A 12263-nucleotide genomic window follows, 5' to 3' on the forward strand; every position below is an offset into this window, starting at 1 on the left:
TGCTGCAGCCTGCAGTTAGCCAATGACCTCACACTTAAGTTTAGGCGTCCTGCTCTAGCAAAGACTTTTGTACACACATCCTGGAGCGGGAACTGTGGGTGCAGAACAGGGTTGATAGACAGCTAGGACTGTCATTAGAGACAGTGCCGTACTCCCTTCTGCCAAAAAGGAGAGTGACATTAAACTTGGATTCACCTATAAGGTAGCTTACCAGTGCATAAGTTAACATCACCAACCATTTATTGGGTAGCTTGCTATAGTTGGAATTTGTTTTGTTTGCTGCGCTTTCTCCATAGGCCTCTAGAGCAACATGCATGCAAGCAATTAAAGCAGAAACAATAAAAATGCATGCAATTAAAGTTCAAACAAAAATAAAAACCACAGCACTCCAGCTCAGTACACCACAATGCAGTAACCAATTACATAGAAGCAAGGACACTAGAGAAGAAACACAGCAACATTCTGATGCCCAACGAAAGAGAATGGTTTTCGCCATCCACTGAAAGACAAAAGATAACAAACACTCAGCACACTGCTGCTAGGTACATAGGTCTGGATTAGCGCCAGTGTAGTTTAACACGGGGTGTGGCTCTGTTCCTGAGGTCCTCTAGGCTGAAAACCCTTGAAATGCCGCTCTGCTTATGGGGAGAGTTTTGCAGCAGTGAAATGTCTACTGTCGGACCCCTCCTCCAACATATTGGAACAGTTCCAGAAGACTCTTGACAGCAAAATTCAAGCCATGGAAAGCAAGGTGTGTCTTGGATGCCTATGGAATGAGCACACCTAGACTGAATTTGAACTTCTTGTTCGGCAGGAATCTTTTGAGAGGACAAGATCTGGTGTAAGTCATTCCCCTCCCATTGACTCCCAACAGATGGGAGCGGTACAACGGTTGCTTCTCTGGCCACGTTATTAATGTGTGTGTCTTGAGGTGGGGATGTTTGGACCACCGGTAGACTGGGAGCCAGGGCCGTCTTAAGCATGCCTGACACCCTGGCGCCGTGGTGAGACGGATCCCTCTGGCGCCCCCCCCCCGCCCCGTTTCCCAGCGCGGCGGGCGGGCGCCACTGCACTGCGCCACCCAGCCTGCCGTAGGGCCGGCCCTGGGCCAGGGGGTGCTGCCCGCCCCCTGTTGCGACGCCCCTGCTTGCGGCGGAGGCGGCCCCAGGCCTGCGTGCCTCCAGAGAGCGGCCTGAAGCCGCTGAACAGCGGAGGCGCGCCTCGGGCAGCCTCAGCCATGCCTTTCAGCGGGTGCAGCGGCACCCCTGGTGGCCTGGCGCCCCGCGCCACCGGGGGCAGGCCTAGAGCCGGCCCTGCTGGGAGCAATGCTCAGAGCTGTTGAGATTCCCAGGTTGCTCAGTCTATTGAAGAATGTGTTTTGAACTGCTTCGGCAAAACACAGCATCTTTTCCTAAATTACAGTGTAGGTGTTGAGTTAGGCCCTCTCAGTTGTTCCTCCTGTGTTAAATGCTTTGGAGTTGCTCTGACTTCTTGGAACATCTAGCAAAATCGGCAACTCTCCTAAGGTTAAAAATGACTGGGTTTTGGAAGAAATCTTGATGCTACACATCTGCCTCTTGCTTCTTTTGGCACATGTATAAAATGATAAATAAAAATGTTCAAAAATCTGCAAAATGGGCATTGTTACTGAACTGTTATCAGAGGGCATGATGTTTTCTCCTTTCCTGGGTGCAACGCAGTTTTCCTATGACATCAATTATTTGAACAAATCGAATATAGTTATCAAGACTACGGGTATGATTTAGTCCTGACACTACAAAAAGTCAACCCCAGTGGCCATAACAAATGTTCTGGCAGTTGTTCCTGTTTTATGACATGCACTTAGGTCTTAGCACTGTTGGCTGGAGTTAAAGAAGCCAAGTTGCGAGTGATAAATTTTGGTCAAGGGGAAAGAGAGTGAGAGATTAATAGGCGGTGTGAACTTCATATAGCCTGCATAGCACAACCGTCATTAAAAATTATAGCTCACTGCTCATTATGATCGTTCTCACGCAAAAGCTGCGACTTGGACACTCTGCCCTCCTGGCAAACTATGGTCAGTTTCTCTGTGAGCATTTCCCCAAGTCTACTCAGTTGTCCACTTAACTTTTTTTTAAAAAAAAATCTTTTATCCAAGCTGGTCAAACAGAGGAATGTGTTACTTTCCACAGGTAGGTAGGTAAGGCCGGCAATATGCTCACATATACATAGGTCCTGCTTACGGAACGCAATGCATTCCTTGGAAATCAGGCGAGCGTTTGCATAACAAATTCACGATTCCCATTGATACCTGTGAGAATATTTCTAATTGTGCTTTGTCCGACCTCCCTGCATGGTGTCTGCCTGAAAATGACGGACGCCAAAGCACAAACATGTAAGGAAATGGGCAAACTCTGGCTGTTTGTAAATCTGAATATGCAGAGTTTTATAGCAAGGTTTGGGCATAATCCTGTATCTTATTTTACTTTCTTTGTCGTTCCGAGTCTTCTCTCTGCTTGTTGTTGGATAGTGAGCCATTCTCTCGGTGCGGAAGTTTTTCAGAGGAAGTTCTGGCCCTCCTATTGTCAATCCTGCATAACTGTTTACGCAGATATTTACATTGCGGGCCATTTAGCAAATTGGGCTCGCACCGTACGTAATCCTGCACAGCATATGAAATACTAGGAGCCATTCCCTCTCACGTTTAATTTTGGGAACAATTCCAACAGGTCCTGGCATATCCTTGGATGCTGTCTACAGCCAGTCAGTCATGAACTGCAATTTACTCTGTTTTCAGATTGCTTGTTAATACTGTATGCTTAGTTAATGGACCAGATATTCATCTAAGGTAAATCTTAATCACTGCAAAAAAAAAACCCACCAGCTGCAATATTAGGTCATGATTTTGTGGGGAGTTGGGTTAAAACATACTGTCAAAATCTTGGACAGGATATAATGGAGTATGTAATTTTAGGAACCTTACCAGAGCCACAAAAATCAGCATCGCGGAACATAATGTGGACCAATATGTGTGTCTACTGAGGCAATTTGGGTGCAGTGTATCTTTGGCCGGGAGTGTGTGTGTGTGTGTGCACAGGGATTCCATTTCATTTTGGGTACAAAATTGATCTTTAGCCTACAAACTGTAAGATGTCTTCATTAAGAGGCAGCATTGATTTATTACCACCTCCAGTACTTTGTTTCCCAGACTTTGCCGTCTGGTGCAACTGAAACTGGAGCCACGCCTAATTCCATTTCTCTATTCATATTTGATCCAGATTAACTTAGTTTCACTTCATTTCATACCACCATAGAACTGCAGCGTTGGAAGGGACCCAGAGGGTCATCCAATCCAGCCCCCTGCAATGCAGGAATCGGCTAAACCAACCTTAGCTGGGAGCCAGCCAATATATCTGCTTAATTTGCCTAATCAGTTTCCAGAGCAATGGGAAGGACTCCTGGCAACTGTAGGATCGCCCACTTACTAGTCCTTGCTTGCATCCTACTGTTCCGTTTGCCGTAGTCAAGACTGGTGGGTGGATCCTAATTTGGGCCAATGGTGACGTTTCTAGGGCGGCTCTCCCTGTGCTTATCAGATACAGTGCAAGCTGCTGCTATAGCATCTTGGGTACCTCCTTACTCCCACTTGATGATACATGTACAGTATATTGGTCTGGAGGAGGCAGATCAGTACCAAATAGGTTCTCCTCACTCTCCCTGCCCCTGACTCCAGCGCTTCTGACAGCCATAGAGTGCTGGCTGTCCAACGTGGCACACCTCAGGTCTTGCAGCATCTTAGTTTGGGAAACACAGACATGGATTTATTTCAGAAGTTGGCACTCGTCTGACTTCGGGAGACAATGGAAGTGCGTACCTTCCATTTGGACAGCTACAATGCCTGCTGTGGCTGTAGAGACCGATGTGGGAGAGACATGTTTTGTTGCAGCTGGGGCAGATGAAGGCCTCCGGTTGTGCTGATACAGGTGCACCACGGTGTTTCTTCTGTCTGCGCTCCTCCTAGCCGTCATTCCTCTGCTGGTCACTGCTGCAGATGCACAACCTGGCTGCCTCCAGGCACTGCGGTCGTCTGCAAGGGATTCCCACACAGCAGGGTTAGAATCATAGAATCATAGAGTTGGAAGAGACCACAAGGGCCATCCAGTCCAACCCCCTGCCAAGCAGGAAACACCATCAAAGCATTCTTGACATATGCCTGTCAAGCCTCTGCTTAAAGACCTCCAAAGAAGGAGACTCCACCACACTCCTTGGCAGCAAATTCCACTGCTGAACAGCTCTGTCAGGAAGTTCTTCCTAATGTTTAGGTGGAGTCTTCTTTCTTGTAGTTTGAATCCATTGCTCCGTGTCCGCTTCTCTGGAGCAGCAGAAAACAACCTTTCACCCTCCTCTATATGACATCATTTTATATATTTGAACATGGCTATCATATCAACCCTTAACCTTCTCTTCTCCAGGCTAAACATACCCAGCTCCCTAAGCCGTTCCTCATAAGGCATTGTTTCCAGGCCTTTGACCATTTTGGTTGCCCTCTTCTGGACACGTTCCAGCTTGTCAGTATGCAGCTTGTCAGGGTTGATGTTGCTAGCCTTCACGTCTCGTTTGCAGACATCTTTGTAGTGCAGAGTTGATCTGCCAACAGGCCTTGTACCTGAAGCCAACTCCCTGCAGAGCACATCCTTGGAGATCTTGCCATCTTCCATTCTGTGGACATGACCAAGGCAGCACAGATGAAACGAGAATGTGAGCATGTACTGGAAATCAAAGTTCCCATTGGACCAAATGGAAGCTTTAACCCGATTGCAAATAGCATGTGCTTGAGGCCTGATGATCTGGATCAGAACTCTAGTGCACGGCAAAGGGCCAAGGCCTCCTATTCTAGATCCCAGTGTAGATCAAGCTAAGAGGCCACCAATTTGCTTTTAAAATCTAGAAGAAAGACCCTCTCGTTTATTTCTTCTGATGTGAAGAAGCTTGAGAAATCAGCATTTTCTGGCAAAGAATAGCAGCATAAGAATGTACAGACATCATGGCATGAAATGTAATCAGAATCAATTAATCTATACTATATCATTCCAACATTTCTGACATAAATTATCAGTGGGGAAAATAATCAGAGCCTTTCAGCAGCCTCAGATTTCCAACATATTCTGACCTAATTATAAGAGAATGAGAGGAATGAGTTGGCTACAAGGGACACCATTTCTGGAATAAATATGCAGCACATAGACATATGTGGCCATCTTGCTGGAGAATAGCTCATGACAGTCTTTAAGCAAGTTTTATATGGGAAAAGGTTTTCAATTGCAGGGGAGATATTTTCTCATAGTAATGCGATACACAGGCATGAGAAATCTAAAACACTCGAGGTGAGCATCCCTTCAGATAAACAAGACAGATGCTTGTAGCATACTAAGCTGGGGGGGGGGAATAAAGATTAGATGGGTAATAAGTGGGAGTTATTGTACAACAAATGCTTAGGTGTTAAACCGCAGAAAATACAGGTTGCTTACCTGCAACTGATGTTGTTCGAATGGTGCATTTGGGGTCCATGCCAGTGTTGTGGAAAGTGCCAAAAACTCAGCAACAGCATTGCCCCTCTGCTAAGGCAGAGAAACCCTCTGAAAACTTAGGGTGCTATTCAACTGGTGTGCCCCTGCGAGGACACAGGAGGCACAGGGATGGTTGCCTGGGGCACAAAATTGTTAAGGGGTGCAAAATTTCAACACCCAGTGCTGTCTCAATACAGCTGTGTGTTTCCGTCACTGGGCTCTGCTGGGCTTCTCCACGTTAACCAGGAAGTGACCTCTCTGGACAACAGAATGACCCCTCTTTTCTTATCTCTGCGGCTGTGATGTCCTGGGTGAGGCGGATGCTGTTAGGCAGTTAAGTGCACATGTGTACTCCGTCCCTTTCCCTCCCACCCACCCGCCTTGGGCACTGGCAACCCACGCTATGCCACTACCATCAGCACTAGGAAGTATGCATGTACAACAGAACTTCTCGTCCTCTCTTTCCCCCATGCATGCAACATGCTCTCCCAAATCAGTCCAGAGGTACATCTTGTGAGCTGTGAAATGGCCCTGAACTGTCTGACATACGTATCCCAATCCAGCAAGGGAAGAATTAGAAGAGTTGTTATGTTTTAAGCGAAGTGTGAAACTTGTAGAATCATCTAATCCAACCCCCTGCAATGCAGAAATCACATCTAAGAGTCAAGCAGAAATGCTTCCATGGACAGAGCAATCTCGCAACTGGAACTTGCGAGGATTTTTGGATGGAGGTGTTTATGTTTATTTTTTTTATAGATCTCAGGAATCCCCAGATTAAACTTCATACCACAGTCGTGGGCTCTTAAAAATAATAAACACAACAGATGAAATTATTTATAAAAGTTTGCCACGTTTATTTGTATATAAAAATGGAGTAGTGATAGACCCACAATAAATTATTAGTGTGTTTCTAATAGGTATTTAATAAGAATGCTGTGGGAAGAAAATCCCACTTTATATAAATCTTCGAAGGAAATGATTTTAAAAAAATCAACCAACACAGTTGGCTTCATAAGGGTTACTTTGCAAGTAAAGCACACAATCAAAATTCAGGCAGAGAAATTCAGAAAGCAGGAAACAGTGATATGAGCTCCTTGACTTATTCAGATATATCAGCTGGTGATGGAGTGTTTTGAAATGTGCATCGAACCATTCTAATACAATAACTACAAAGATCTACAGAAATGTCCCTTGGAGTTTCCATCTAACAATAAACCCCTACAAAGCTAATAACTTCTGGCATGCAATGAAATTCGCTATCACCCTACCCCACCCCCATTCTTCCAAAGTGGTAATGTACAATATTCCTTTTTTCCCTTTAACATATGAGCCTGTAAACAATTCCCACGACAACATTAGGCAACTGGACAGAGGCCTAAAAGATTCATGTATATAATGCACAGAGAGAGAAAAAGAAATAGTTCGTTAAGAGGTTTTCTTAACCTTCCTCTTGAGCCTCAGAGAACCGGTGCTTCTTTTGGAGATTCTTCTTGAAATGTGGCTTATTCCGGGGGATCTCAGTTCGAGAGCCCCCATTTCTTCCCGCACAGGTGTGAACTCTGGCTGAGCCAGGCGAGGTGCTGGGTAGGGGGACTGCGGGTGGTGGTAGGATCCATGCACTAGATAAGGCTCTTGATCATCGTCATCATCATAAAGGTCCTCGGAGTCATAGAGCTGGTAGGAGTTGTGCGGTAACGGCACGACAGGGATCTCTTGATCAGTTGGGTCCCCATATCCACCTTAACTCGCCAAGAGGAGCCGCACAGTTAACGCAAGAGGAAAGCAAAATAGAAGCAATCGTTAGGAGCTTGGTTGAATATTGCTCTCTATAGAGCAACCTTTTTCTCAACTTTGTGTCCCCAGATGCGGTTGGACTACAACTCCCATCATCCTTAACCACTGGTCCTGCTAGCTAGGGATGATGGCAGTTGTAGTCCAATATCATCGGGGGAGTGGGGAGGCCAAGGTTGAGAAAGGCTGCTCTCGGCTACTTCTACTTGCAAAGCAGTCGACCTTGTAAGATTAAATCAGCACCAGTGAATGGGGGAAGATTTATGATCTTCCTGTTAGTTGGAAACCGACACCAGCAGTAACAGTGCGCTAATTGTTTTAGATATGAGTTTTCTGTTACACAGCGTGGTTAGGGGTGGGGGGTGGGGAACATGGAGAAGCTTAAGAACCAGTAGACACAACCCAGCCCTGATTAAGTGTGTTTAGCCCTCATTTATTTCAGTGGGGGGAAAGTTAAAGCAAAAGACCGTGATTCAATGGAGAATCCTGCATATGGGATCTGGCTGGCTTGCTGGAGGCCTAAATAGGAACACTCCAACCTGCAATAACTTGTTGTCGTTCCCACTTGTTTTGCTCAAATAAGTGAAGCTCTCCCTTTCCAAAAGCTCTCCCAGGGCTTTGATACAACCCTGTTCTGGATAACAGCCTGCCCAATGGTTGCTTGTGCCTAGCAATGCGCACCGTGGAGAAATGTGCCAAGTGTTTTAATTCTAGCAGAAAGCATAAGAAAACTAGAGCAGGCATCCTTTGTTAGTGGTGATAATAATAGTATTCGGTGTTGCTGGTGGGAAAGCATGGGGGCTGTTCAGTAGTTGCCATTCTGACCTTCGTCCATATGAGAAAGAAAAACCAGACTCTACCCGATTTCACCTTCCGTATGGGTAGCCATTGTAAGGGAATGAGCCTTCGGAAATCGAAAACGAACCAAGATGAGGGGTGGGGGGAAGAGGGGAAGAGGGACAGGAGCAGGTGAACAACAGAGAAATACATACAGGTCAGTGAAACAAACAAAGGTCTCCGAGGCCAGTTCAACTACAGGTTAATCTTGCGACTTAAGCTGTAACCAAGACTGAGTCTCAAACTAATAAGTACAACCTAAGGCTTTGCTTCATGCTTTGCAAACCGAAACAAGAAAGAATAAAAAAAACATTCACATGCAGTACATGAACTTGTGTCAAAATTCCTACCCCTTCCTTCCATGGCCCCTTGGATACCAAACAGTGTTTTTCAAGGTCCTTGAGGAGTTTTTCGTATCAGTTTGCTTACCATGGGAAATCTCCATGTTGCAGAGAATTCTGAGGCTTGGTTGACAATTCACCCAACACACACACACACACACATATGTTTGGCAGAAGATGATAATGCCAACAGTGGGTGTGGCCAAAGGTAAAATGGGCGGAGCCAGTCACAGATAATGCTCTCAAGGAACACCATTTGAAAACCACTGTTCAAGACAACACAATCTCTCCATGCAATGGGGGTATTTTAGTCCGATTCCTCTTTTTTTTAAAAAAAAGACTGTTATTCATGAATTACAACTATATGCACTGCCAATTCAGATTATTACAAGAGGCTTAGTTAGTGACACTCAGGTCTCCCATGCTGTTTAGACAAACATGAACGAGGAGCTTCTCAGCTTCGGATTTCCAAACCAACCAACCAACCACCCAAGGCAGATCAGGTTAAAACCAGGAGATGGATGACACAAACAAGACATTCAAGAAACTTGGACTGGGTTATTTTAGACAATGTGACAATGGCACATGACAAGCACAAGAGACAAAGAAACAAAACGCCCTGCACTTCACACGCTCTTTGGTTTTTATATGGGGTTTTAATTGCTTCAGTTACAAGGTTAAAAGGTTGCTTTTCCTCTTTGAATGAGATAACTGGGCATGTTCCCTGACCCAATGAAGTAGACTACAATGTTTATGATTCCTCTCCTAAGCACTCTCCCATTAACACTAGGACTCATGGATATCCAATGGAGCTCAATGCAGGGCCGGCTCTAAGGCAAGGCTGGGTGGCGCAGGGGGGTGCTGCGCGCTGTGCCCGCCAGACAGCCACAGTGGGAAATGGGGCGGGGGGGCGCGCCGGAGCAATCTTCGCACCATGGCGCCAGGGAGCCCGATATGCTTAAGACGGCCTCTGGCTCAATGTCAGAGGATTCAGGACAGATAAAATAAAGCGCTTCTTCAAACAATGCATAGTTAAACTAAGCAGCTCACTCCCATAGGAGACAGGGTAAAGGTAAAGCAGGCATCCCCAAACTTCGGCCCTCCAGATGTTTTGGACTACAATTCCCATCTTCCCCGACCATTGGTCCTGTTAGCTAGGGATCATGGGAGTTGTAGGCCAAAACATCTGGAGGGCCGCAGTTTGGGGATGCCTGAGGTAAAGGGACCCCTGACCATTAGGTCCAGTCGTGACCGACTCTGGGGTTGCGCGCTCATCTCGCATTATTGGCCGAGGGAGCCGATGTATAGCTTCCAGGTCATGTGGCCATCATGACAAAGTCGCTTCTGGCAAACCAGAGCAGCACATGGAAACGCTGTTTACCTTCCCGCTGTAGCGGTTCCTATTTATCTACTTGCATTTTGACGTGCTTTCAAACTGCTAGGTTGGCAGGAGCTGGGACCAAGCAACGGGAGCTCACCCCGTCACAGGGATTCGAACCGCCGACCTTCTGATCAGTAAGCCCTAGGCTCAGTGGTTTAGCCCACAGCACCACCTGGGTTAAACTAAGCAGCTCACTCCCATAGGAGACAGGGATAGCCACCAATTTAACAGAGGATCAAGACCAATTCACAGAGCAGAAGTCTGTGGATGGCTGCTTGCCATGATGGCTATGCTCTGCTTCCACAGTCGGAGCAGGCTGTATGCTTTTGAATACCAATGGGTGGAAACTGAGTGCTCGTGGGTTCAGGTCCTGCTTACAGGCTATCCCACAGGTAACTGATTGGCTACTGTGTGTGAACAGGAGGCTGGACTAGATGGGCCCTTGGGTTGATCCAGAAGGCTCTCCTTCTATTCCTCTGAGCCTCCTAGGTAAAGAGTATGATCAGTTGACATAATTTTCTACCGCATTACACTAACGCTGCCACCATTGTGAAGGAAGCCAGCAAGGGTTTTTTTTTTTTAGCCCGGTGGCAACAGCTCTCTGGAATTCTCTTTCCTTGGAAGGGAAGCCAGCCTCAGCATTATGTTCTCATCTTTGGAACTCCCTGCTTCGGGAAGGCCACCCTGGCTACTTTACTGACATTTAAAAAAATTAAAAGAAACCCCAAACTTCTCTAGGATCCCCTCCCTTCAACTAAAAGTCCCTACAGTAAGAAAACATGCAAACATGCTCCACGTCTCTGTGATTTTAATATGCCTTTGTTGTTTTTGTATGCATTGAGATTCTGCGCATGGCTTTCTTTTGAAGTGTTTAAAACGGTATCAATGACTGATCAGGAAATGTTTTATTTTTATATGTGAACATGGAGGGGATGCTCAGAAGGGTGTGTCTATGGGGAAGAGGAAGCCCACTAACTTTGTATCCGTAGTGGCCCGGATGCACATTTGTGTCAGAATACAAGGGTGTGTACTTCAGTGCACCCACAGATATGTGTCCAAATGCACTTTCGAGGGTCTTCGGAGAGAAGGCAGGGCAGTTCTGTTTGCCTTCGCTGCCGAGACCAAGTAGCTAAGCTGGTTAGGTTGCACGCCCCCATGGCACCATCACATTGACAATGAGATCCCTGGCGGGCTGGGGCAATTAATTACAAGGTCCTTTCAGGTAAAAAGAATAGCTTCCAAATCACTTGGGAGAGCAATGGCTGCAAACAGGTGTGACTGCAGGAGGGGGTGTTGTTTCTGATTTTGCAGATCCTTTCCCTCGTTCCCGAAGCCACAACTTATTGAAAATCGAGCATCACAAAAAATACAGTTCAGCGCTAGGATCGTAGAGCTGGAAGGAACCACGAGGGTCAACCCCCTACAACGCGGGAATCTTTCACCCAACCTGGGACTAGAACCTACGACCCTGAGATTAAGAGTCCCGTGCTCTACTGACTGAGCTACCTCATTCTGAAGACATTTCTGGGAAGCAAAGTGGGGAGGGGGGGAGGCTAACCTGGAAAAACATACTCACCACCTGTTCCATAACCAGCACAGGAAGAGGGATCACAGTATCCTGGTTGCCCTGAGGTGCCATGCGGCCCAGGAGCACCTGTATGGCCAGGTGGTCCTCTTGGACCTGGTGAACCTTGTGGTCCCGGGGCGCCTGTGCGGCTTTCGCCTGGAGGCCCTGCATGGAACAGAGAAGCGGCAGTAAGAACGTCACCTTGCCACTGCCGCAGAATGAGAGGTATAGACATCAGGTATAGACTACCTGAGTAACCGAACATGATTGCACACATGTTCTTTATGATACAGCCACTCTGTGTAAAGGATCCAGACGTTACTTTGTACCGACTGTTGTTTATTATGCGTGGGAATGCACATTTAATTGTATTGACCATTGCATATCATTTGGGCATATGGTCAGTATGGTGAATTTACCTGCTGCCCCTGGTGAGCCCCGGGGGCCTTGGGTCCCAACACCTGGGTTCCCTCGCTCTCCCTTCTCTCCCGGTAAACCTGTTAAGAAGAGAGTATAAAAATCAGAACAGATGGGGAAGGGGGGAGTTGATTAATGCTTCTCCGTGAGCATCTTTTATTAATTAAGGAGAAATGGCTCTGTTGCGTCCTCTGTTACAGCCTCGTTGGAAGGTGTTGGTATAGCTAGTTTCCTGTTATAGTGGCTCTTTACGCAGTCCTGTTGGGCCACTTTAGAAGACATTGCTGACATACAGCAAAATAAAGACCGTTCTGGGATACGGTAGTCAGAAGTTGCTAACGTATTTTATATTAAAGCTATGTCGATTCACAAAACAGTTCTGG

The 12263-nt window shown here is 46.5% G+C and overlaps 1 protein-coding gene across 4 annotated transcripts in view; it reads right to left on the reverse strand.

The window, feature by feature from the left end:
- Nucleotides 1-6398: 6398 nt before the first annotated feature.
- COL14A1 (collagen type XIV alpha 1 chain) overlaps nt 6399-12263 on the reverse strand; it is a 120003-nt gene continuing 114138 nt past the window's right edge. For 2 of the 4 annotated variants that reach the window (XM_035126181.2, XM_035126180.2), the window contains exons 46-48: nt 11883-11960; nt 11473-11628; nt 6399-7285 (exon numbers count right to left, since the gene is read on the reverse strand). In XM_035126181.2, the coding sequence (XP_034982072.2) occupies nt 6972-7285; nt 11473-11628; nt 11883-11960 (548 nt within the window). In that variant the 3' untranslated portion in view covers nt 6399-6971. Of the gene's footprint in view, nt 8242-11472; nt 11629-11882; nt 11961-12263 lie in introns of all 4 variants that reach the window. The other 2 variants (XM_060277650.1, XM_035126182.2) reach the window with 2 other exon arrangements.

Source organism: Zootoca vivipara, chromosome 8 (assembly GCF_963506605.1).
Source record: "Zootoca vivipara chromosome 8, rZooViv1.1, whole genome shotgun sequence".
Taxonomy (NCBI): domain Eukaryota; kingdom Metazoa; phylum Chordata; class Lepidosauria; order Squamata; family Lacertidae; genus Zootoca; species Zootoca vivipara.